The sequence below is a fragment of the Onychostoma macrolepis genome, chromosome 05 (genome assembly GCF_012432095.1).
Source record: "Onychostoma macrolepis isolate SWU-2019 chromosome 05, ASM1243209v1, whole genome shotgun sequence".
In the NCBI taxonomy this organism is placed as follows: Eukaryota; Metazoa; Chordata; class Actinopteri; order Cypriniformes; family Cyprinidae; genus Onychostoma; species Onychostoma macrolepis.
In genome coordinates, this window is record NC_081159.1 from 38,207,316 (window position 1) to 38,235,298 (window position 27,983).

General features: G+C 34.8%; 3 protein-coding genes across 4 annotated transcripts in view; 1 reads left to right on the forward strand and 2 right to left on the reverse strand.

Moving 5' to 3' along the window:
• Nucleotides 1-1,149: 1,149 nt before the first annotated feature.
• On the reverse strand, nt 1,150-14,095 carry pes (pescadillo). The gene is made up of 15 exons (XM_058777275.1): nt 13,921-14,095; nt 13,477-13,556; nt 11,836-11,989; nt 9,823-9,932; nt 8,472-8,643; nt 8,274-8,363; nt 6,263-6,379; nt 6,066-6,143; nt 5,880-5,969; nt 4,396-4,526; nt 3,823-3,948; nt 3,549-3,733; nt 3,332-3,465; nt 1,832-1,999; nt 1,150-1,478 (listed from the first exon to the last, which is right to left on the reverse strand). Exons 1-15 carry the CDS (start codon nt 13,942-13,944, stop codon nt 1,395-1,397), a joined length of 1,743 nt encoding a protein of 580 aa, XP_058633258.1. The 5' UTR covers nt 13,945-14,095; the 3' UTR covers nt 1,150-1,394.
• Nucleotides 14,096-17,821: 3,726 nt separating this feature from the next.
• p2rx2 (purinergic receptor P2X, ligand-gated ion channel, 2) lies at nt 17,822-24,109 on the forward strand. Of its 2 annotated transcripts, none has more exons than XM_058776837.1 (12): nt 17,822-18,014; nt 19,473-19,608; nt 19,793-19,864; nt 19,970-20,045; nt 20,379-20,475; nt 20,552-20,632; nt 21,227-21,365; nt 21,452-21,582; nt 22,054-22,144; nt 22,225-22,290; nt 22,548-22,625; nt 23,563-24,109. In XM_058776837.1, the coding sequence occupies exons 1-12, from the start codon at nt 17,875-17,877 to the stop codon at nt 23,656-23,658; spliced, it is 1,203 nt and encodes a 400-aa protein (XP_058632820.1). In that variant the 5' UTR covers nt 17,822-17,874; the 3' UTR covers nt 23,659-24,109. The 2 variants fall into 2 exon arrangements, with proteins under 2 accessions (XP_058632820.1, XP_058632821.1); XM_058776838.1 differs by having other exon boundaries at nt 22,225-22,277.
• A 1,570-nt stretch (nt 24,110-25,679) lies between these two features.
• pole (polymerase (DNA directed), epsilon) overlaps nt 25,680-27,983 on the reverse strand; it is a 28,139-nt gene continuing 25,835 nt past the window's right edge. The window contains 1 exon segment of the mRNA XM_058775314.1: nt 25,680-25,951. Coding sequence (XP_058631297.1) covers nt 25,850-25,951 — 102 coding nt within the window. The 3' untranslated portion in view covers nt 25,680-25,849.

A 27,983-nucleotide genomic window follows, 5' to 3' on the forward strand; every position in this document is an offset into this window, starting at 1 on the left:
AGAAGAAAGCATGAAGTGCTCTAAAATGTCCTGGTAGATGGCTGCGTTGACTGTGGACATCAGAAAACACAGTGGACCAACACCAGCAGATGACATGGCAGCCCAAATCATCACAGACTGTGGAAACTTCACACTGGACTTCAAGCAACATGGATTCTGTGCCTCTCCACTCTTCCTTCAGACTCTGGGACCTTGATTTCCAAATGAAATGCAAAATTTACTTTCATCTGAAAAGAGGACTTTGGACCACTGAGCAACAGTCAGTTCTTTTTCTCCACAACCCAGGTAAGACGCTTCTGACGTTGTCTCTGGTTCAGAAGTGGCTTGGTAGCTCTTTTCCTGAAGACATCTGAGCGTGGTGACTCTTGATGCACTGACTCCAGCTTCAGTTCTCTCCTTGTGAAGCTCTCCCAAGTGTTTGAATCGGCTTTGCTTGACTGTATTCTCAAGCTTGCAGTCATCCCTGTTGCTTGTGCACCTTTTCCTACCCAAATTATTCCTTCCAGTCAACTTTGCATTTAATATGCTTTGATACAGCACTCTGTAAATAGCCACACCTTTCAGTAATGACCCTCTGTGACTTACCCTCTTTGTGGAGGGCGTCAATGTTTATCTTCTGGATCATTGCCAAGTCAGCAGTCTTCCCCATTATTGTGGTTTCAAAGAACAAGAGATACCCAGAATTTATAGTGTATGGATGGTCATTTATTGAAATTCAAATGTAAATATTCTAATATTTTGAGCTACTGATTTTTGACTTTCGTGAGCTGTAAGCTCTAATCATCAAAATAAAAATAAAAAAACTTTTGAAATGTTTTACTTTACATGTAATGAATCTAAAATATATGAAAGTTTGAACTTTTTCACAACATTCTAATTTATTGAGATGCACCTGTAGTCAGTGTAGTAACTCATACTGTAGTAAGCATACTGAGCCTGTTGTTGCAGTTCTACTCATAGCACAGATGAAGAATGCGTGAAACGTGCCTTACAAGCTAAAAGGACAGCTTTTTGTCATCAATTCTTTTCTAGATGATTCTAATTGCAACTGCGATTCTTTTAAAAAAAAACTTCCTTTATCCAAGTTAGTACATTAAAAATTTCACAAATTTGAAACATGCACACAGAATAAAAAAAAATTCAACTTCATTTCATTAAAGATAATCATTATCTTATGTTTATTAGAAATGTGTCAAAGTTAAAACTGATGCGCAAAGACATAAGAAATGCAGAGAAGCGTCACTGAAACCAGTTTGGGCAAACTTAAATGACACATGGAGTTCAGTGAATCATGTACAATTCCCATTAAATGATGCAATGAGTTGATACGAGAGAAGAAACACTTCTCAAAGTCTCTCGAAAACACACAAGCAGCAGTTTAATACAAATAAAAATCAGCACTTTTTCTTCTTCTTCTTCTTCTTGTCGGCTTTGTTGCCGTCATCGTGAGCTTTCCTCTTAGCTGCTAGCTTGTTGGCCTGTTGGAAGGTGTGCATTAGATTCATGAACAATGAAGTCTGTCAAGGTCACTGGAGCTTAAATAATGAGCCAGATGTAGGTCAAGCACCTTTTAAAGGGCTTTGACAGCCACTGAGCGAGCTGTGAATTACCACCACTTTTATTCATTTAAGCATTAACCAAAGCACTCATTTACAAAAGACCACAAAGACACATATCTCACTGCATTAAAAAAAGCAACTAAATCAAAATGAAGTATTATTCTGAATGATTATTCTGGTTAGATTAGTGTGCTTTTTATGCAATTATTTTTTTAATTTTCAAAAGAAAGCATGTAAAATGGTACCCGACATCTATTTCTAAGCAGGCTTACCTCTCTGACGTGTCTCTTCTTGCCAAACATGATCTTGTCATAGAGGTATTTCTCTTTCTTCTTCATCATCATAATGGCCAGTCTCTTCTCCTCTGCTTTCTCCTCTTGTTCGGCTCGCATGCGGTTCTCTGGCTTGGCTTTACCAGGGGTCACCTTTACTGATAGACTCTGAGGGAAAACCAGCACGACAAACTTTTACGTATTTTATATTTTACATATTCCTCCACAAAATGTTTAATTTAAGGTGCAGCAACAAGCTAAAAAAAAAAAAACAAAAACAAAAAAAAAAAGATTCCATGCCAAAACAAAAAAAATCAAATAACGCAATTGTACACATTACATTGTAAAAGCCGTAAAAACCTGTCATGAAATAGTAAAAAAAAAAATCTATCTATCTATATATGAGGACCTATTGGGATAACTGTCTTTTTTAATGTGTATTGTTTTGGGTTGTAGTGCGTGTTTCTTGCTAATGGACCTTGAGTCTGGAAATAAAGTTGAAAGAAAGAAAGAAAGAATATATCTATCTATAAATATAATAATTATTATTTTTTTTAATTTATTTATTTTTTAAAATCAAACTGTTTATTGAATCTTTGGTCAAAGTATTAAAAAAACAAACAAAACAAAAAATTATGCAAACTTTTTAGATTTTTTTTTTTTTTAATAAAAGGAGTATCATATTTGATACATCAGGCTTTTATGGCTCATAATAGTATGATATAGTAAGAATCACTGTACTCCAGGAGAAAAAAAAAAATGAAACCCTACATTTTATTCAGAGGCCCAAATGGAGCAAAAATATCCAGTTGCTTAAAATTTATATTTATAAATATAAAACAAAATTTTGACAGCCAGTAATATGAATCAATGAGAACTCTATAACAGTAAAACAGACTACTTAATAAAATACACATAAATATCAGTTGTCGGTCTATATCTCCCAATAATATGCCTTAGTAAGATGATATTTAAATGCTTAGTTTTATGATCAAAACTGCAGCTTTTATTGTGGGGGAATCAATGCAATGCAATAAAATAATGATTGAGAGATCAACAAATAAACATTCCTAAAAATCCTGATGTATTATATTTAATACATTTTAACATGTTTTTTCTGAAAAATAATTAAGCAATCCTACATTGCTTCAGTTGATTGAAGGTCTTTGCACACTGTGTCCGAAATTCTCGTCCGAAATTTCCGCATATTAAAAAATAATCATGTTTACACACTGCCTCCGAAACTTTCATTCGTCATAGAAAAATTCAGATCAGGTTCAATTTTCAGCATTTTCGTATCCGTAGCAAGCATTTTGATAGGGAAGGACGACAAAAACAGAAAAACACATACGAAAATTTCGGACTAAGTGTACAAGGACCTCAAGTGCTCATTTTAAAATATTAAAATATTTTAACTTGCAAGTCTGCAATTTATGTGCCACTAAACAAACAAGCAGCACAACTGCAAAAATAACTTTTGCAAACTTAAAACCATCTTACCTTTCCTTGAGCTCTCTTCCCCTCCATTTTAGCCAAATTAGCTTCATCTTCAGCCTCATCTTCATCCTCACTTTGATCATCTTCCTCTTCGTCATCTTCATCCTCCTCCTCTTCCTCCTCATCATATTCTGCTTCTGTGAAGAGTTTGTTTGTGAAGTCAACAATCACTCAACATTCACACAATCGTATGCCAAAAATCATTTCAAAAACCCCTCACGTGGCTTCTCTCCTCTCTGCAGGGCCAGGAGTTTGAGTTTCTCAGGCGGCACATAATCTCCCTCACTCTCCTCCACGAATGGTGACAGATGGGGCGGCAGTGTAACTCCCAGGAAATATTCCTCTACAGGTAACAGTATCTTCCCATTTACACAGTCATAGACCCACTGGGGCTGGATGTAGTACCTGCGAGGTTGAGAAATGCATCAAGCACAAGAATATACAGTAAATGTAAAGTATACACTGCACACAATCAGGAAGATTTGGTTTCGGACCTGTTGATATACTGTTTGTCGATACTGGGTCTGTCCACAATGTGATGCGTGATTGTTTCGTCGGTTTCATCGTAAGTGCTGCCGATGCACAGCGATTTATCCCAGGAGACCTGTCCACCGAAACACCTGCACAGCGTACAACACATTCTTATATACTGACAAAAATCCACCAATGTTCCCATCATGCTGTAGAAATGTCACTTCCTGCATGTCACAGTAGAGCTTATTAAAAGGAAATATCTATGCAGTAACAGAGTATGGGAAACAGCTAAACCTCAAGTTATTTGTTAATTAAGAATAATTCTACAATAGACTGGATATCAATTTAACAGTCAAAAGGATTGACACCGTTGCATGATTTTTGTTAATTAATCTACTTTTAATTATGTTAATTACTAGATTATCCAAAAGATCTAATCTAATATCTAGTTCTAGCTCTGAAGAACATGGTATTTGTGCCTTCGCTTCTTTTATATATAAAAAAAAAAAAAAAAAAAAGGAACAGCAAAACAATTTGGACCCGATTTATGGAAAGTGCCATAGATAATGAGTTGGTATGTCACACTCCTTCACCTGATGACAAAAGCCAGCGATTCCCTGGGAACTTCTCTGTTTAGGAAAAACTTCAGCCCTTCGAAGAGCTTCTTCTGTTTGTTTTGCTCCAGCTCGATCTTCTCTCTCGACTCCATTTTCTCCAGGTCTTCCTGCAATTGAAAGTGCATTTAAAAACGACATTAAATAATGAGGACAAAGGTCGCCTGCAGTCACGCTGGTTTCATCAGAATGTTTTTTTTAACACCTTCAGCGTGTAACCATAGTAACAGTCTCCCTCAGTGAACATGAAACATGAGGATATGAGGTCCGTCCAAAACAACAATTAATCAAACGCAGGTTAAATGCTTCACTGACTCACGCCTTGAGACGTGTGACTAAATAACAAGTGTCTTGTGACACTTTCTTTTAGTGAACTTGAAGTGTGGAAAATTATTGTGGAGTCACATAGTTGCATTAATTACAGATGGTTTAGCAAGTCGATTGGAATCTGACAGCTTTTGAGTTTGCTATCAAACAGCTGTGCTAAATTTTTTATATTGGGACCCATGAACCATTTTAAACTGCATTTTATGAAAGGTGCTCCACAAATAATTTTTTTAATTAAACTAACTTTAAGCCTCCACTGTTTTTACATATAGCCCTACAAAAACAGATTGTGAATGTCATACCACAGTACTTTGATACATAGAGTTATATGTAAACAAAAATGACCATATTCATATCAATTTTCATGATAATTCAGGGCATACTATAGTATTAAAATGGGACATGGCAAAATAAATAATCATGGCAATGATGGCTGATTATATTATTATCATTAATTGTATTACCATGTCCAAATAACCATGACAATAACAACAACAATTAAGAATAATAATAATACTTATTACTATCATATATATTTTGTATATTTTTTAAAAATCTAATACTATTATATCAATTTTATAAATACTTATTTAATCTAATACCATCTCAAAATGACAGTCATTATTATTGATATTACTGTGGTTATTTGGACAAGGTAATGTAATTAATAACCATTTATAATGATGTTATAATATTATTAGAATGTATAATAATAATAATGTCCAAATAACAGTGATTGTTATTATTATTATAACTGTGGTTATATGGGCATGATAATATAATTAATTACAACTACTACTACTACTACTACTTCTTAGACATGGTAATATAATTTATAACAATCTATTCTAATATTATTAAAAGATTAGAACAATGATATTAGAACATAAAATATAAAACAATAATAATAATAATAATAATACAGCCATAATCATCCCAATATAACCATAGTTTTCATTATTATAAATTATATTACCATGTCCATCACTGGTAATTTTTTTCTTTTAAAAAAAAAATATATACTGGTTTTAACTAAAGAATGTTTCCCAATATGTAATATCCCTTGTATTAACCAGAGGTAATTTCTGTTAAGTCACTGCAGGTGTTCACAATACAGACAGCTGTCTGTCGCTCACCCCTTCAGCAGGGAAATGGTCCAGCTCTGCCTCCTCGTCCTCCGCTAAAGGAACCGTACGGGCCAGACTGGCACTTAACGCTGATAGTTTCTGGTAGGAGATGCGAAGATGCATATCTTTAAACACACTGTAATATTTGGTCCAACTTAATGTTGATATGAAAAGAGAAAATGAAATGGTCAGTACCTCAGAATAGCTTTCTGACTCCAGGGCATAATCTTCTTCAGACTCTGATTTGAGGTTGAACTCTCCTTGTCCATCAAGCTAACAAGCACCAGAATAAAAAAAATAAACATCCATTCCATTTCCAATTGGAATGAATTGGAATTCTGCTACTGAAAAATTAAAAGGCATTTATTTAAAGCACATTTTGTGTGTGATACCTTGGGCGGGTAGACAAGGTTGACGGTCTGGTAAAGGCGGAAGTTGACGAATCCAAGCAGCGTTGTGTAGAGTTCTGTAAATGTGGCCATAACTCTGTAGTCCACATCTGTAGGGTGCTGAGGAGAGCAGGGACAGGGGTGTGTTAACAGTCATTAGAAAATAATCTATAGAAAGACCTCAGCATCCAAAATACTGCAAAACATAAGCACTGTTAAAAAAGAACAAAGAGCCATTAGAGCCATGTGTTAAAAAGATTTTACATGGTTAAGTAGTTAGGTAACAACTGCAATTCCTTAATAATAATAATAATAATAATAATAATAATAAAAAAATCAATCAAATAAAATTAGTCTATGAAAATCTTCTCCTAAACCTCATTTGTGCAAACCAAAAATGCAAATTTGGTGTGTTGCAAATATTTACAACAATAACTACTACTAAAGTTTGACATCGGTAAGATTTTTTAAATGTTTTTGAAAGAAACATGTTCTCTTAAGGTTGCATTATTTTCTCAAAATCACAGTAAAAACAGTAATATCATTACTCCAGTCTTCAGTGTCACATGATCCTTCAGAAATCATTCTAATATGCTGATTTGCTGCTGCCATAGAATGCATTGAAACAATATTTTAAATTGTTCTCTGATATCTACATAGAAGGTATTTGGCTTAGGTAAGGGCAAAAATTCTCCAGAAACGGTTTTACATGTGCATTTACAACCCTAGGATTTCTCCCTTGAATGAAACGTTCTGTTATTGGCTTATTTGGAAGGGTCATGAATAATAATGTTGAGCTCTGCTTTGATTGGCTGTTTCACAGTGCGGCTCATTTCAGTAGCTCACAGGAAGGAAATACAGGGAAAATATAATTTTCAATACTTTCTCACGCAGTTATATCGTTGGGTAATTATACTGTAAATAAAATGTGGGCATCAGGGAGCCACTATTAATATGCGGGGCATTGAAACTGCTTTCGAATGCATGATCACTTTTTACTTTCACTTTCGAGATTCGCGATCGCACGTACTCTGTTTATGCTATGGAGTGGCAGTATTTACCACACATTTTACAAGATTAGATGCTTGTCAGTGGTGCTCAGGATCTGTAGATCATTCGCCATCATCCTCAGTCATCTCTCCTTACTCTGTTTATGTGGTAAGTGAAATCTTATGTACTGTAATGTAACAGGTTACCGCTAGCAAGGAGCTAAACATGTCACTTTAGTGGCTCGCGTTATTTTATTAGAACGAGTTATTTGCTTTCCGTGCCTTTCTGAATACAGACACCAACACATCCCTGCACTTCACATCCCCTGCACAGCCTGGAACATAACATTTATTTCCATGATCTGCCATTTTCGCTGTTGTCCTCGCTTGTTTCTTCACAATACCTGCAGAACTTCTGATGATTCGGCTGGCATAGAACATGGGCGTGTATATGCAAATGTTGGGAGCGTAACTATTAGTGATCCCAACTGTTACGTCACAGTCGGTGTTATGTTCTGATTTGCCTATTTTTCACGAGATTTACATAAGGAGGAAACAATGTGTTTGAAGCTCACTGTATGTCATTTCCATGTACAGAACTCTTATTATTCAACTGTGCCAAGGTAAATACAGTTTTCCATTCTATGGCACCTTTAATATTTCTTATCACTTCTTATTATTATCAATGTTGAAAACAGTTGTGCTGCTCAGTATTTTTGTGGAAACAGTGATACGTTTTTTTTTTCAGGAATCTTTGTTGAATCGAAAAGTTCAAAATAACAGCATTTATTATTAATGTCTTGACTCTTTACTGTCTCTTTTGGTCAATTTGTGTCCTTGCTGAATAAAAATATTAATTAATAAAAAAAATGTATATAAAAAAAACATTAAATATCATGGTTTGTCCTGATTCGGGATCAAACCTGCTTCCCTTGTGCTTTTCATGTGATACTTTACGAAAAAACATTTAACTATTTTCTGAACAAGCCTCAAGCATGAAAAACATACGGTGTATTTCTACTCACATCATGGGCAAACTGATATGGTAAGATCCATGTGATGGTTTGTCCCAGGACTTCAGCCTGGTAGTAAATACCCTTGATGGAAAGAAAAACCTGAAGAAACAAAAAAATAACCATTAAGAAATCCACTAGCTGTAACAAAGTTGAATCATTTAATTAACCTTTAAAATGCACACTTTTCATAGCATAGGTTTACAGTACCTTTCTCAGGGACCGTGAGGCGATAATGTAGTTCATCCATTCAACGCCAAGTCTCCGGCACAGCTGAATTGTCTGAACATGGCATTTTCCCGTGCGAGCGAACGTAGAAAACAGGAAACACATAGAAAGGGCATCATCTACATCTCGGACAGCATCAATGAACGTGGGATACCTGGAAAAACAAACTTATTTTAGAAACAGTATATGAGACAATGACAGACCATCCACTGATTACTGAACAAAATATTTTAGCACAATTTGAGCTAAAAGAAGCTAAATTCGGTGCCAGATATAGATGATCTGACATATGTTATGGAAATATAAGTTTGACTAACAGTTTTAGAGATTTCTCCACTCAAGTAGGAAAACCGGAATGAAAGCTGCACTTGTCAAGCTATTTCATGGTGTTTTCAATTAAAATAGTTATAAACCTCAAATTCGTGTCCTCTGTCAAGTACTGTAATATTTGCTCAAGTCATATCAGTAACACACAATATTTTCTTTCACAGGTGCCCATAAAGTAATATTTTTATTCAGCAAAGATGCATTAAACTGATTAAAAGGTAGAAGGTAAAGACATTTATATCATTATAAGATTTCTATTTTAAAAAATGCTCTCTATTCATCAATGAATCTAATGGAAAAGGCATCACCGTTTCCACAGAAATACAAAGCAGCACAACTGTTTTCAACATTGATAACAAAAATAAATGTTTCTTCAGCAAATCAGCATATTAGAATGATTTCTGAAGGATCATGTGACACTAAAGACTGGAGCAATGATGCTAAATATTCAGCTTTGCATCACAGAAATAAATTACGTTTTACAATGCATTCAAATAGAATATAGTTATTTCAAAGTGCAATATTTTTTCAGAATATTACTGTTTTACTGTATTTTTGAACAAAAAATGCAGCTTGGTGAGCAGAAGAAACTTGCATCTAAAGCATGAAAAAAATCTTACCATTCCAAACTTTTGAACGGCTGGGAAAAAAACTCACATTCCAAATTCAAATCCTAAACCTGCTCATGTAACAGTTGTGAACAGAGTAGATTGGACGGATGAAGAGACAGACAGTGTACGAGACAGTCAGTCGAGCCAAGATAATTAAAGTATCATATTCCTGATATTCTTGTGACTTTTCGGATTCTCATAACTGATCTGTTTGTGGACAGGGACTGAGACTCTGCCCGTACTCATAATACTGTTTGGACACAAATAGGTGCCTATCACATAACACTGTCTGGACACACAGAAAAGTCATTCAAAGCACGTTGTTGTTGTCGGGACAGAGAGTTGAAGTCCAGAGTCCCCCTGCAGTCCAGACACAGCACTGCGTTTACTCTCACCTCTCCTTGATGATGTGGTCCAGTTTGTACACAGGCTTGTTCTCTTTCATTCTCTCCACTCCGCTCCATTCAGCCTTGCCATATGCTTTTCGCAGTTTCCGCACAAAAATCTATAACCAGGGAATGTATAGTTAGCAAGCATATAGGTTGTCTTATGAACTATTTCCTCAGTGAAAAATATACTATCAGAATTTAATCTAGGATGCCTAAAGTTTCTCTTTTTTTTTTTCTTCAGAACTTTATGCGGCAAATAATACTTAATCTTGTACTTGCAATAAGCAACCAAAACAAGCGCTTTAATGTTTTTATGAGAGTTTTCACAGAAAGACTGGCTAGTGTCGCATGCACTGTTTGATGCAAATGTACAAGAAAAATAGCTAATTAATTTAATATAGGGACAAAAGCATATTTCTAAATAAAAACCATGTAAATGAATTTCATGACCAGTTTTCGTAGAAAAGAAAAATCCACACATTATTAAAAAATAAATACAATAAAGCTTTAATAAATAAAATATTATTTAAAAAGGCAACTCAGCTTCTCGCCAGTTTTAAACATTTTGTAATGTTATATCACAATTGGTAAGCAGGTTCTTAACTTCATTTCCTACCATAAATTTTTTCTTAGATAATTAAAGCTAAATAGAAATTTAAAAAAAGAGAAAAGCACATAAAATTACTGAACTTTAAATTGCAAACTGAAAATATAAAAAAAGTCAATTCAAAATATTAATAAATAAATACAATAACTATGGAAGTTCCAAGCGGCCACGCATTATAATTTTTCCTTCTTGTTTTCTCGTGATCACAACTTAATTTTCTTGTGATTTCAACATTACTACTATAGTAACAAATGCAACTTTGACAGGAACATTCTAAAATACATAACCTGACTTAATGCGTTAATTGAGAGTGTTTTTAAAAGACAAAACTCAGTATATACACATAGTAATTCATACAGACAAGAAGATGAGCCCATAATAAGAATGCAATTAGTTTAATTCCGCGTTAAGTGAAGGCTTAATGCGTTAAGGCAGTGTTTTTAAAAGACCAAACTCAGTAAACTCATCATTAATAAAGCATTCCATGTACAGATAAACAAATAAGTCCATAACAAGAACGCAATGCGTTTAACGCGTTAAGCGTTTACCCATAGAAAACAGTTAGGCTATAAGAAAAAACGCGTTGCGTTCGACTCATCTGCTTGTCTGTACAGGCTATTAATTTATAAAAAATGTGTTTACTGAGTTTGGTCTTTTAAAAACACTCTCTTAACGCATTGAGCAACGTTAAGCGTTTTGGAATGCCCCCTTTGAGGCGCAAATGATCGACAGATAACCGTGCGCTCGTATCTTGTGGATATAGAAATGAGGTCTACAATGAAATAAATAGGCTAATCAAACACTGCTGATTTTGTCCAGAGCTAAGCTACTCTAAACATTTTATTTGTGTAATTAACATGTTTAAATGGTCCAACAACAAAGCATTTAACGCCGCAAGCAGAGAAGAACTATTCTAAAAATCTTAAACTGCTTGGATTAAACTCTCTTCATCTTCCTCGTTCGTTTAAAATTTATATATAATAAAATAAAATTATTATATATAATAAAATTATACATAATATATTATAATAATTTGTTTGTGATTTTTATTAGTCATGTATAATATATATGTATAATAATACTAAAAAAATAACACTGACTAAAATGAGTAAAAGGATGCATTTAGTTATTACAGAACCAAGACAATTAAAAGAAACTTTAAAGTAAATATTTATTTTAAAAAACTGACATCCCCTCTCTCACTTTGGGCTGTCAGAGGTTTCCACAGCAGATCATCTCCATGTTTCTTTAGCATGTGTGTTACATTGTTATTACCCACCAAACCAGTATATTAGCTCCACTGTCATTTAAATTAAACCTTAAACATGAAAAAGTGATCAAAATGATAAGGATTATAGGATGCAGCTGCAAACACAAAGCAGCATCTAGATTTACTAAAGCACAGTTCTCACCTTGTACTCTCTGAACTTGCCAACGATGGGCTCGTGCAAGAGGAAGCGGATGTCTTTCAGCAGGTAGAAGGTTCTAGGTGCTGTCGAGCCCTTGTTGACCTTCTTTTTGTGTTTGGGCTCATGAGGATAGATTCCTTTCAATATGCACAACCGCCTATAAAATGAGAAGCATGTATTAATTCACAAATGCTTAAATATGAAACAAAGCAAATTACAGTGTATACGTCTGTGATCACAAATGGTGGTTCACAAAAAACCCCCCAAAAAAACAGAAGAAATACTAAACATAAATAATAAACAATACATTGTATGGGTCAAAATGATCGATTTTTCTATTATGCCAAAAATCACTAGGATATTCCATGAAGATATTTTGTAAAACATTGCCAAGAACTTCATTTGGACAACTTTAAAGGCGATTTTTCTCAATATTTTGATTTTTTTGCACCCTCAGACTGCAGGGGCCCGTTCTTCATACGTCACTTATTACATCTGAGATGATTTGAAAGATGCCAGATCTTCTAATCCTGATAACTGATCTCTGGCTAATTTGGTTCTTCAAACGAATTTGCGTATTAGATTAAAATATCTGGATTAAGTAGTCTAAGATTACTGTGCGTTCTCGTGTTCCCTGAAAAGGGTAGATGTATTGATCCTCGAAACCACGACCAGCTATGCAGCGATTGGCTGGCGGCAAGACAGCAATGTAATGACATCATATCATTAAAAAAGACACCTGACGAAAAAATTGAAAACATTTCGAAAAACATTTCTGGACCTTTATAAGGAATCTGTCAAACGAACAAACCTACATAAATGTTATAGGCTAATAGATAAATGAAATGTGCACTGTTTTTAATTTATTTTTTAATTTTTTACATGATTCCCAATTATTTATATTCATGATTTCTAGTATTTGTACAGGCTTTATATTTTTATTTCAATGTTGTAATTAATCTTTGAAGCAGATTTCTTATGTGACAGCTTTAATTAAAGTTTCTTGGAGATCAAGTAATCTGCATCCCTGCACTCCAAGATTCAGATGAACTGTATAGCAAGACTCCAATACAATTATAATGTAATTATTTCATCACTAATAAACCTTTCAATGAGTATAACTGGCTGTGTCTATAGTATTATAGACTACACAACATTGTTATATTATTTTCAAATTGATTTTGAAATTTTTTTTTAAATTGTTGTTCCTGGACCAGTAGGGTATTCTTGTAATAAAGTACTGGTGGCTGGGACATATTTTAAGTATCAACTCTGCTTAAAAAGATGCGATCTAATCCTGTTTACATGAAATAAGCCTGCTTCCGAGCAGGTTTAAGCTTATGGACCTGTTGCTATGACAGCAAGTCTAGGATGAGCTTCGAAGAACCAAACGATCCAAGATCAAGTGAAATCGGCAACAATCAAATCCAGCTAACCGAGTTAGCGACGTACGAAGAACGGTGTTCAAATAGTTGTATCTCGGCCAAATATTGTCCTATCCTAACAAACCATACATCAAAGGAAAGCTTATTGACCCGTATTACTGGTTTTGTGGTCCAAGGTCACATATAAAGTATGAGGCACATAAAAATACCAAGACACCAGGACAGAACATAAGTGAAATGCTTTGTTTTGTTAACCAACCTGAAATCAGCCAGACTCAGACTCAGCTTCTTGCGGGCTTTATTCCTGCTGACATAGTTAGTGACCGCTCCACTCTCATACTACACGAGAAGAAATGACAGGTTAGCAAGTGCTCTGAAATACGCAGAAACTACACACATATTTCATACGGAGTCGATTCTTAAGGTGGTTTCCACTTAAGAACCCTTATTTCATCCCTCTTATGCTGTCAAGCAACGCTGAAAACGGCTGCAATGAATATTAAAGTGAGAAAATTCGAGTAAAAATGATGCTACGGTCATTTAAAAACCTTGTATATCTTTATCAAATGTCATATATATAAAAACAGTGTTAAATGTTTAGAGTACAGTAACATGTTCAAAGCACACAGGTCTGCAGGGCCCTGCGCTCATCAAGCCATCATGTTTTGTTTACCGACAGTATTACTCTAAATCACTTTCTTACCTTCTTCTTCTGTAACCCGCCCATTACAGCGGAGTTAGTTCTTCTCACACGACAAAACCTCAATGAAAAACTACTGCAATAAAACGCAAACAGATATCAGCACAGTCTCAGTCCTAACGTGCGTCTTCCGAACACACGTGTTTTGTGTGACGTCAGTCAGCCAAGACAGTAGGACCCTTGAATTGAGGCGCAAGAGTGAATGCCTGCATAGAAAGTCATAAACGTGTAGCGATTACGCACAATACCGTACTACATGTGTAATATTTTTTTATACTATGTATAATATCTTTATGTTGTAATATAAATACCCAATATATATTATTTTAAGGCATAGATACATAAAAAGCAACAGTAGCTACATATAACATTAAATATTTATGTAAATATTAAAGAAATTGTGTAAAATGTGGGCTAGTGTAACTTCTAATGTTGTTTTTGTAATCTATCTATCTATCTATCTATCTATCTATCTATCTATCTATCTATCTATCTATCTATCTATCTATCTATCTATCTATCTATCTATCTATCTATCATACATTACATAGGCCTGATTGTAATGCAATAGCTATAGATACATAGCACATCATCAAGTTTACTAAGATAAAATTTATATTTTTTCTAACTGCAGAAATGGAAAATGGGCAAGATTAATTACTCAATGCAAAATAAACAATGATAATGAACATTGGAAAAAAAGGAAAAGGGTGGCATTTCAGTAGAGAGAGAGAAAGAGATAGAGAGAGAGAGTTTTTCTTTGTGCCATATATGTGACCCTGGATCACAAAACCAGTCATAAGTGTAAATTTTTCAAAATTGAGATTTATACATCACCTGAAAGCTGAATAAATAAGCTTTCCACTGATGTATGGTTTGGTATTGTTAGGATAGTACAATATTTGGCCGAGATCGAAATCGAGATTCTGAGGGTGCAATAAATTCAAAATGTTGAGAAAATCGCCTTTAAAGTTGTCCAAATGTCTTAGCAATGCATATTACTAATCAAAAATTAAGTTTTGTTATATTTACAGTTAGAAATTTGCAAAATATCTTCATGGAACATGATCTTTACTTAATGCCCTTATGATTTTTGGCATAAAAGGAAAATCAATAATTTTGACCCATACATTGTATTTTTGGCTATTGCTACACATATACCCCAGCGACTTAAGACTGGTTTTGTGGTCCAGGGTCACATATATACCCCCCCTCGAGTCTCCGTATTTCCAAGAGGAAGCCTTTCAAAACATTGAAAAAGAAATCAGCCATTTCCAGGCCCAGGGAAATGTACTGCTTATGGGTGATTTAAACGCTAGAAGCGGAGAAGAATTAGATTTCTTAGAATCACACGGTACCAGATTCATCACTGGCAATAACGACTTGTACCCTTCTTACCCCGCCAGAGAAAACTGTGATCAGACAGTGAACGCTCAGCTGCTGCAGCTCTGCCGAGGACTGGCTCTGTACATCGTCAACGGAAGACTGCGAGGAGACTCGCTCAGCCGATACACAAAATTATTAATAAACTAGACAATTTAGAAAGATCGATTAAAGCGAATCAAAACCCCTTAGATTTCCCCATAACAATGAAAGAATTGGAAGACAAATTACGGGTGCTTGAGCCCCAAGAAAGCCTGTGGTGTCGACAGCATCCTGAACGAGATGCTGAAACACACAGACCAAAGCTTCGAACTGGCCATGCTAAAACTGTTCAATGATGTTCTGTGTGTCGGGTTCTTCCCTGAGATCTGGAACCAGGGCCTCATCAGCCCCATTCACAAGAACGGAGATGAACTAGACCCCAACAACTACCGAGGCATCTGTGTGAACAGTAACCTGGGGAAGGTTCTCTGCAGCATCTTAAACACCAGACTGTTACACTTCCTTACGAAGCACAATGCCTTGAGTAAATGCCAAATTGGCTTTCTTCCAAAATGTCGCACATCCGATCACATTTTTACATTACAAACACTAATTGACAAATATGTACATCAAAACAAAGGAAAAATTTTTGCTTGTTTCGTTGATTTCAAGAAAGCATTCGATTCAATCTGGCATGAAGGATTATACCTAAAACTTATCGACAGTGGAATAGGGGAAAATTCTATGATTTGATCAAATCAATGTACACAGCCAGCCATTGTGCGGTTAAAATTGGAAACCAAAGAACTGAAGACAGGGATGCAGTTTAAGCCCCACCCTCTTCAACATTTACATCAACCAATTGACCAACATATTAGAACACGCTCCCATTCAAGGTCTCACTCTACACGACACAGAGATAAAGTGTCTTCTCTACACAGATGACCTGGTCCTCCTGTCGCCCACTGAAGAGGGGCTTCAGGACAGCCTGAATCTGCTGGAGGATTACTGTCAGACCTGGTCCCTGACGGTCAACCTCCAAAAACTAGAGTAATGATGTTCCAGAAACACTCCAGATCTCAGGGACCAGCACACACATTCACACTATCACACAGAACCATTGAAACCACAAAAACATACACTTACCTCGGCCTGAAAATAACTCCAACCGGTTATTTAACTTTGGCTGTGAATGAACTCAAAGAGAAAGCTCAAAGGGCTTTCTATGCCATAAAAAGATCCATTAAAATTGACATCCCAATCCAAATCTGGCTCAAACTTTTCAAATCTATAATTGAACCAATTGTTTTATATGGCAGTGAAGTTCTATAAAATTTGACTTCTTAAATTGGGAAAAACACCCGATCGAAACCCTACATTTAAATTTCTGTAAAAGAATACTCAAAGTCCAAAGAAAAACTCCAAACAACGGATGCAGGGCAGAATTAGGCTAATACCCTCTCCTTCTAAATATCCAAAAAAGAGCCCTGAAATTCTGGAAACACCTAAAAACAAGCGACCCCAACACATACCATTACAAAGCCCTAAAACACCAAGAGCTGAGCAGTAAGTAAGAGTCCCCTGTGCCAGCTGGTGCTGAGACTGACTGAGATCAGCCAGCCTCAGGACACACACACACTCACACACATTATAAACACAGAAAAAGACAAGTACATCACCCAATGGACAAACACCATTAAAAACCAGCACAAACTGGAATGTTATTCGGCCCTAAATCGAGAATCTACCTGAGCGCCGTGAGTGATGTGAGACTCAGGAAAACACTGACGATGTACAGACTCAGTGAACACAGTCTGGCCGTAGAGATGGGCCGTCGCAGACAGACATGGCTCTCTCGTGAGGACAGACTCTGCTCGCACTGCATCCTGGGAGTGACGAAGACGGAGCTGCACTTCCTCACAGAATGCACAAAATATAAAGATATCAGAGACCACTACTACCCCAAAATTAATCAAATATTCCCCCAATTTAACACCTGTAATCCAACCCAAAAACTCATTCTTGGCGAAGAAGCCAAATGTTCTAATATAGCTGGAAGATTTGTAGCATCTTGTCATCTCCTGAGGGACGGCCAGAGAGAAACAAACACACACTCACTCACAGCCCAAACACACACCCATTAGACCTACACACATGTATATAATGTATACAATGTTCAAATTTCTAAGTTCAGTTGTTACATGATTTCTGTAGTACAATCCTTTATTTATTATTATAATTCTTTATTTATTTTATTAATACTATTATTTTATTTATTTTTTGCTATATCTAGCCATGTGTTTATATAATATTGGCTTTTTTATTTATAGTTTCATTATTGCTATTATTTTCTCTAGGCTTTACTAAATGTTCAGATATTCTAAATCATTTTCTATGTTGTTTTAATGCTTTGGCAATACAAAATGTATGTTTTTGTCATGCCAATAAAGCTTTCTGAATTGAATTGAGAGAGAGAGAGAGAGAGAGAGAGAGAGGCTGTAGTACTCAAGTGGGTGTCACTATACAGCATCAGTTCAGTGGTGAAGATTGGGACGTTCATTTTGCAGGAACATATAAGGAATTTTTATAAAAATGGGTTGTCTGGAGTTCCTCAAAGACTTTTTCCTGGGTTTCTGGGACTATGAGACTCCGAAAGTAATGGTGGTGAAGGACAGAAAACTCGGAGTCATATACAGAGCTGTGCAGTTCCTGGTCATCACATATTTCATTTGGTAAGATGAAATTTGTATTTTTGTACTGAAAACTTGCTTTACATCAATCACAAAATTGATACTTTTAATTGGTGATAATTGTGATGTTTTTTTATGTGTCTCTGTGCTAGACAAACGGAGAACACTGAATTGCAAAACTTGAGTCGTTTTATGGTCTCTGGACGATTAATTATACTATAAATCCAAAGAAAAATATATTTTGCATATAAAAAGAACTCAAGCAGTATTTTTGTTTGTTTGTTTTGGAGTACAGCTGCAAAGAAGACAAAATATATGCAGAAGTAATGCAATAAAAATGTCAAGAATGTCATTTTAAAAAGTAACTGGGAAATTTTGATGAGTGATTCACATCTTAGAGATGTTTTACCAAAAACTCCTTCTGTTGTGTTTAAAAGAGCACCTACGATTAAAGACAGATTGGTTAAAAGTCACCTTTCCTCTAGAAGATCAAAAACTTGGAAATTACAAATGTGGTAATTGCAATCAAGACGAGTATGTTCATGAATATAACATCAGGTAGTGAGTTTAAGATTAGATCATTTATTAATTGCAATACCTCATTTGTCGTGTATCGATTGGAGTGTCCTTGTGGTTGTTTTTGCATAGGGATGACTAAAAGGAAATTAAAGACCAGATTAGCAGAACATAAGAATGCCATTCGTATCTGTAATCCTCTGTACCCTATGGCTGTACACTATAGAGATAAAAATCATCACTGAAAATAGTTGGTATAGAACACATTCCTAAGTCAATAAGAGGAAGTGATAGAGTAAAAAAGCTACACTGTAAAAAGTGATAAGTTGACTTAACTTAAAAAAAATGAGTAAATGTAATGATAATGATAATTAAATGATAAGTAAATGATAAGTAAAAAAAAAAAACTTAATTGTCAAGTTCACTTAACTTTTATTTTTAAATTATTATTTACTTAATAATTTTAAGGCAACGGGTTTCCTCAATTTTTTTAAGTTAAGTCAACTTATCACTTTTTACAGTGTACAACAGTCTTTTTGGATCTATACATTGAGAGCAAATCAGTTTCCAGGTTTGAATGGGGATTTGTTATTGATATTCTGACATCGTAATCTATGGATTTATTAATTTTTTTAATTGAATTGGATGATTTTAATTTATGATTTATGATGTATTTTGTAATATGTTGTGAAAGTATTTTTTTCCATTCTTCTTTCTCCATGTGGTGATTGTGAATTCTCAAGTGCCTTGGCTTTGCAACACAGATTTATAGACAAGTTTTCCCTTGTCCAAAGAGCACCGAGATATTAGAGATTTTTGCATCCCAGTAGCCCTCATTTTTTGCATTTTTGTGACTAATGTTTGTTTTAATGTTCTTTTTTAATCATGGGCTATACAGAATTTCCTCTATTACACATGAAGGTGTGTTTTGTTTTTCAAGTTGTACATGTGCACAGATAATGGATGCATGTTTTATTTGCGCAGGCATGTATTTATCAGTCAGAAAGCGTATCAGGAGACGGAGACGCGTCCAGAGAGCTCGGTGTACACTGAGATGAGAGGTGTGGCCATGCTGGGAGACAGCGTTCAGGACACAACAGAATACGTCAGGCCATCTGAGGTGAATAAGCTGCATTATTTTACTCCAGAAAAAAGTTTGCAGGGCAGACCAGATATCATTTGTCACTTCAGATACTGTAAAGTGATCAAATCAAATTTTCCCTGGTAGATCATAACATGCATGGGCATTATTACTATTAATTGATTGAAAAATCGTTTGAAACTCTGGATTTCTTAACATACAGGGTGGGGATGTCATCAGTACAATTCTTAGAAGAGAAGTGACGCAGGATCAGACGCAGAGCACATGTGCAGAGGTGAGTGCAAAACACATACACAACTGCATAAAAATACAAAGTGTTCGTGTTTTGGTTGGAAAGATTGGTCCGAGTCAAACAGCATTTTCTTCTTTGTTTTTTCAGCATTACAGTGTTGCCAATGCAAACTGCACAAAAGATTTTGACTGCACTCAAGGGGAAATGGATTTTGATGGTCATGGTGGGGTTTACTTTATAATAAATAAATATATATATATATATATATATATATATATACATACAGTGGGGTCCAAAAGCCTGAAACCACTAGTATAACATTCAACTATAACATTCAGCAATTTTTCATTACAAAAAAAGGCATTTTTACTGTATTTTTACTCTTTTCCCCCTCTAATGTTACTTTTTAAATCTAAAACTAACTTAGTAAACTTAATGAATTGATTCATTAATTAAAAATGATTTTCATTGTGACCTCACTGTATAAATATAAATATCAAAATCACTTCAGGAAATCCCAGAATCCTTAATGACATGTGAACTTGTTTTTGAGCAGGTCAAAGAACAGGACGGTGTATCCCGTACTACAACTACACATTCAAGACCTGCGAGATCAAAACCTGGTGTCCCATTGAGGAATATGCTGTTGTCAGGTATTGTGCTTTTATTGACTGATCTGTCAGAAATCAAACTGAGAAATGCCCTAAAATATCATTCTTGTCCCCACAGACAAGCAGCTTTGGAACAGGCCATTAATTTCACAGTGTTCATAAAGAATGCCATCCATTTCCCAAAGTTTAAAGTTCTGAGGTACATTGATGAGTTTCTACATATTTTATAATGTCTAAGCAATGCCAGCATGCTTTTTAATGTTTTATGCGATCATAAAAAGCATATAGTAAAACATAAATGTTATCAGAAATTCCTGTGTACACTACTGTTCAAAAGTTTTGCTACGATTGTTTATTATTTTTGAAAGAAGTCTCTTATGCTCACTAAGGCTGCATGTAGTTGATCAAATATACAGTACATTATTACAATTTAAAATAGTTTTCTATTTGAACATATTTTAAAGTGTAATTTGTTCCTGCGATGCAAAGCTGAATTTTAAGCATCATTACTCCAGTCTTCAGCGTCACATGATCCTGCTCAAGAAACATTTCTTATTACCAATGTTAAAAAGTTGCACTGCTTAATATGTACGTGTATGTAGAAACTGTGAGATACACTTTTTTTCAGGATTCTTTGGTAAGTAGAAATTTCAAAAGAACAGCATTTATTTGAAATAGAAATCTTTTGTAAGTTAACATCAAAAATGTCTTTACTGCCACTTTTGGTCAATTTAATGCATTCTTGCTGAATTTATGTTTATGCTCATGAAATTGCTTATGGTTTCAACTATAGGGGCAACATCAAACCAAACAAGCCGAAGAAATTGTTACGGTGCCATTATCACCCAGAAACCAACCCGTATTGTCCGGTGTTCAGCCTGGGCTTCATCGCAGAGCAGGCCCGAGAGAACTTCAGCGAACTTTGCAGAACGGCACGTATACAGCTTCAAGTCAAACAACAAATCAGCATTTTTTACTTCTGAATTCAGTCATTTTTAACAGTGTTCATTTTATTTAGGGTGGAATAATTGGCGTGTTCATTAACTGGAAGTGTGATTTTGATGTGGATCCGTCAGAGTGCATTCCAACATATTCATTCAGAAGACTAGACATGAGAAAAAACCTGTCCAGCTCAGGATATTACTACAGGTACGAGCTCTCTGCATGAATTTCAATAATTAATTGTAATTAAAACAATGATCAATTAGTTCCTAATGTTTATCTGTGACCCTGGACCACAAAACCAGTCTTAAGTCGCTGGGGTACATTTGTAGCAATAGCCAATAATACATTGAATGGGTCAAAATGATCAATTTTTCTTTTATGCCAAAAATAATTAGGATATTAAGTAAAGATCATGTTCCATGAAGATATTTTGTAAATTTCTTACCATAAATATATCAAAACTTCATTTTTGATTAGTAATATGCATTGCTAAGAACTTCATTTGGACAACTTTAAAGGCGATTTTCTCAATATTTAGATTTTTTTGCACTCTCAGATTCCAGATTTTCAAATAGTTGTATCTCGGCCAAATATTGTCCGATCAAATTGACACTTAAGACTGGTTTTGTGGTCCAGGGTCACATTTAGAAACGTATTAACTTCCAAACATTTCAGGTTTGCAAAATATTACCATAAGGATGGCGTGGAGTACAGGACACTCATAAAAGCCTATGGGATTCGCCTGGATGTCATTGTTCATGGACATGTGAGACCATACAGGAAGTACATTAGTGACATGTTGACTGCACATACAGCCTCATATTAAATCTCTATATTTCTTTTCAGGCGGGAAGATTTAGTCTGATTCCAACCATCATCAACACAGTCACGGCCATGACGTCAGTAGGAATTGTACGTTTTTGCATGGTTAAAACATGGTTATTTTGGGTTAAAGCATGAGATAATGATGTCTTAATGACACTGATGGCAGACATAAACCCTCCACAAATTGCATTATGGGAATGATTCTCAGGTTTCTCTCACAGTGCTTGATCTGGAGTAACCCTGTTGGAAAGAGGCATTTACGGACACGTACAGCTCGTGTTCATTTTGTCCTAATGCTTAATCTCAATATGAGTAAATGTTGTCTCTTTTTCTGTCATCTGTAGTGCTCTATCATTTGTGACTGGATCATGCTGACGTTTATCGATAAGAATGAAGTCTTCAGCGAAAAGAAGTTTGATGATGTAAGTCAAAAGGATGGAGAAGATTACACGGAGAGTTGTATATAAAACATTACGGGAGTACGTTTTAAATTTCACATTTAATTCAATGTGTTACTTGCTTTGTAATTTCTGAGAAGAAAAGTAAGTCCTACACCGAAAAAAAAAAAAAAAAGGTGTAGAAACATTTTTCAATCATAAATTGCTTGTAAACTTCTCAAATAAATACCAAGTAACACATTTAATGAAATGTGAAGTTTTGAAGTAGAAAGACGGAAGTAATATTTTATGGAAGCTTGTTTCCACCACAGGATAAAAACAAAAAAGGTAATTGCAAATTGAATTTTTCATTTTCAACACCCTGAAGAAGGCCTTGAGCCAAAACATTTGTGTTTTGTCCAATCGGTGATGTAAAATAAAATAAGATTATTATAGATGTGAGTGCGGATCATGGTCTCATGTACTAAGAAATTATGTTTTATATAAGTTTATATCAGTTCTTATTAGATCAAATGATACAATTACCTTTAAAAAATTGCTAGATTTAAAATCAGTATTCTGAGAAAAGTCAGAATTATGAGAGAGAAACTCAAAATTTAAACAGGGAAGTGATGAAAAAGTCAGAATTATGAGTTTATATCTTGAAAATCGGAATTTATATCTCACAAAAGTCTGAATTGTGAGATATGATTGCAGTTACCTGCAGCAGAAACAAGTTTCCATAGTATTTTCTTGTAAAATGTACTCCAGTAATTATTATTTACAACTTTGAAAAATAATTTTTTTACAGTGTATATATGGTTAGAATGTTTTTAATATGACTCTTGAGGGTCATTTATTGAGATGTTCAAAAGATTTTGCAGTTTCAATTTATTTTAAAACATGGCAGTCAATAAATGACACAATTTTTATTTTCTATTTCTCGAACAGATTAATCAAAAGCTTCCATTTCTTTAACCAGGTCTTCAAGAAACCCAGTCAGCCAATCACAACAGACCTCACGCTTACAAGCTACGGCTCCACCCACTCTGACCTCTCAGATGGCGTGCCATTATAAAACAACCTGCCATCACAGAAAACACTCCAGTGACGGCATGCTGCCAAATATACAGCACAGAAGGATGTTTTTACATAAAGAACAGAATATTTTCCTGTCGTAAGAACAGTAAGTGTAGAAAACAGTGCAAAATGTCATATCTGAATCTAGAAAAGCTTCAAAAACATGCAAAACCAAGTATCTGTTAAGCTTTGCTTCAATAAATGTTAAACAATGATCACAAATTGATATGCTTAGTGTTTAATTCAACTACGTAACAGGTTTGCATGTATCCTCCTCCCAACTTTGAACATTCATGAAATATGTTGTAATGTTTTCCTTCTGTAAAATGTGACACATTTCCATGAAAAACAATCATTGAATATTCTGTTTCATATAAATGTGTCACATGATTTATTTCATAAGAATTTTGATTTCATATCGAATTTTAAAGTGCGACACCAAATGAATCTGGTGAATAAAAAAGTACTAAAAGATCAATTCTTTCCAAATGATTGTCTTTTCTGGGAACCTTCTTCCATCAGAAGTCATCTTGTGTAAGGAAAGATGAGACGGTTTCTCCAAAGAGCAGCACTCGCTCTGCTAACCTGATAACAACTCCTCCTATGATATTGGTTACAGTAATGAAATTTAGGGGAAGAGGATCTGCGTCTGCCCAGCTCTACTCTAAATGTGATTAATAGAAGCGTATCGATTTATGCAGCTCACACTTTTGAGGTTTATGGATCAGTCTTTTAAGTAATGATCAAGGGTACATATAAAACCTCATCTCCCCAGACAGGAAAAGAGACTGAAACCAGATGCTGAAGAAAATGGACAGACAAACTTAGCAGTAGGACTATGTAGCCGTTTGTCTACAGCACAACATACTCTTATATCCATTCCTCACAACACTTCTAGGTTTATTTAAAAAAACTGTAGGGGTATAATTATAATTTCTTTAATTTTTACTTGTGTTGACAGTATTTTTTTTTTAATATTTACAACCAAATGCTCACCAAGACTCTATATATTTGATTATACAGTCCAATTTTAATATATTTTAAAATGGGATCTATTCCTGCAATGCAAAGCTGAATTTTCAGCATCATTACTCCAGTTTTCAGTGTCACATGATCCTTCAGAAATCATTCCAATATGCTGAATTCCTGCTCAAACATTTCATATCAATGTCGAAAATCAATGTTTACAGTCATTTTTGATCAATATAATGCTTCCTTGCTCAATATTTTTTAATTTTTCAAAAATAAAAATACATTGAATTTTATTTTAAATGACTTTAATTAGTATTATTTGATAGCAATAAATATTTAATTTATTGCTACAATTAAAAAAAAAAAAAAAAAAATAGCATTTAACTAAATTTTGTACAATAACAAATGTAAAAAAAAATAATATTAGGCCTAAATAATAATTAAATGATTATTAAATAGTTTGACATTTGAGACTGAAAAACATTTTCTTAAGTAACGAGCTCCTACTTAAAAATGAAAGAAATCTTCTAAAGTGTTTCAGACCCTATTCTGAAGAAAACGCCCTTTGCTCTTATGGGAGATAGAAACATTTCAGTAAAAGTGGTGAGTACAGCAATGCCAATTCACAACAGTGGTTGGATTCAAATTGCACATTGCACAGCACGTCATATATCTCCATGATGTCCAGGTCTTTGCCTCAGAGATAAGAAATCAAATTATAATGTGGTAATGTAGAGTGGGCAGGAGCCAGGCAGTGATGTGGATGTCTCATTAAGTTAAACTGGGTAGTTGCTGGCTATTGCACCATCCAATACGTGGTTACAAAAATCCATATTCTTTACAGAATTAAACTCATAAATGTCAAAAGGAAGCAATATCCAAATGGACCATTACTAAAGAGACATATTAGTTGCATGCCACTATGAACAAGAGTGATACCCCTCATCTGCAAATATCACTGCAGATTCAATTAGTAACCATAAATGATCAAAATCATAATTTGCATTCGATTACTTAGAAAGTAATGATTGAATATCACTGAAAAGGTTAATTCTTCATATACAAAAATATTTATTAACACAAATAAAAAAGTTCCAGTACCAAAATGGTTCCACTGTTACAATGTACACACATTTCATTTGAATTCAGATCTGTACAAATGGTTCAAACACACATTGTTTGGCACAAATGATGGAGTTTATCAGGTGAAAAAGCACCTATGCGTTCATACTAAGGACCCAGTCAATGGTCTCTAGCAGGAAGTTCATGTTATAGTGGGCGGCAATGTTCCGGAACACTTCCACCTGCTCAGTGAAGCTCTGTAAACATGCAAACATGAGACATTATATGACTAAAGGAACATTTGTAGGTGGTCCATTAGCTGTAAAACAAACATTAAGTATTCAAAAGTTTGGGGTTGGTAAGATTTTTAGTCTCTTATGCTCAGTTTGTCAAAATGTAGCATTACATCACTTGCTCACCAACTCTGCAGTGAATGGGTGCCGTCAGAATGAGAGTCCGAACAGCTGATAAAAACATCACAATAATCCACATGACTCCAGTCCATCAATTAATGTCTTGTGAAGCAAAAAGCTGCATGGTTATAAGAAAACAAATCTATCATGACATTTTAACTTTAAACCATTGCTTCTGGACAAAATACGAGTCCATAGGGGTGTAACGGTACGCAAACATGGCGGTTTGGTACATACCTCGGTTTTTACGTCACGGTTCGGTATGGTTTCGGTACAGCAGGGGGGGGAAAAACTATACATAAAATAGCTTTTTATTATTATTATTATTAAACAATGCTTTACTGAACAAATTGCTCTTTCTTTAAATAAATTCAATTATTATTAAAATTTTCTTAAAGGGGGGGTACAATGCGGTTTCATGCATTCAGAGTTGTTCACACTGTTAAAGAGTTGGATTCTCTTGCTAAGCATGGACAAAGTTTCAAAAAACAATTTGGACGTATAACAGTATTTCTGTGGCAAAAATCTTACTTCCGGGTTTGTACAAGTTTCTGAGAGTTTTTTCCGATCGTGGCTCTTCATGACATAAACGAGGGCGGAACTCCTTATATGGACATTTCTCCCGGAAGAACGCACCCGTGCACGCATTGACAAGAGCGCAGTGTTGCCACGTTTGCGACTTTGTTGCTAGATTTAGCAATTTTTTCAAAAAAAAAAAAAAAAAAAAAAATCACCTAACGACAAATCTAGCGACTTCTTGGACAAACCTTATTTAGTCTCTGAGACCCGCCGGTCCTGCCGCGCGAGCGCAAGGTCTCTCTTTCCCAGCGCGAATACACCTCTCTCTGCGTCTGCTCTGTTCAGTGAGCGGCAGAAAGGAGCAGTGCTTTCAGTTAAAATAGATATTCTGTCACTTCTAACTCTATTTTACATGCAAATATAGCCGAAATTACAGCACATATATTTATAATTGCTATTAATTTTTAAATATAATAAAATCAACACTCAAAAACTGTATGCAAACATGTAAATTATACTTAGAGTTTTTAAATTAAATTTCAATTAAAACCTATTTATTGTTGAAATATTTTCATTTACACAGTGGCTGTCATAACTTGTTTCATAACAGATTTTTTTAAAACATGCATTAGACAATAAAGACATCATCAACAGGTAAAGTAAAATATGAGTATATAGTCCAATATTTCATGAAATGCTCTTCACTGGACTTCATTTCTCTGGTGAACTAACAAGCTGTGGACCCTGAGGTAATTGAAATGCTACGTGACATTTTGTTTACTAGCTGTTTTATTGACTTCTTTCCAAGGTTAAAACACTGACTGAGTGAATACATGAGGCATGAGATGCTCATTCATGTTTATTTCGCATTAAAACTAGTAGTAAATTGTAGTGCTGTCAAATGATTAATCGCATCCAAAATAAAAGTTTGTTTACATAATATACGAGTGTGTACTGTGTATATTTATTATGTATATATTTAAGACAACGATGTTATGTTTACATATTAAATATATTTATATAGAATATAAAATATAACAATAAATATATAAATGTATATACATAAATATTTTCAAAATACATACTGAATGTGTGTGTATTTATACATACTAGGGATGCACGATATTATCGGACCAGTATCGGAATCTGCCGATAATGGCTTTAACTGTAAATATCGGCATCGGCCCGATATGAAAAATTATGCCGATATGTCTTGCCTATAAGAGGAATACATTAACTCACATGTGCTCAGGGTGTGCTAGCGATTAGATCACATCAACAGTGTGGCTTGTCTGTACTTGAAGTACAGTTTTGCCTGAATGATGATTAGATTCACAGTTTTGGATCTCTGCATTTA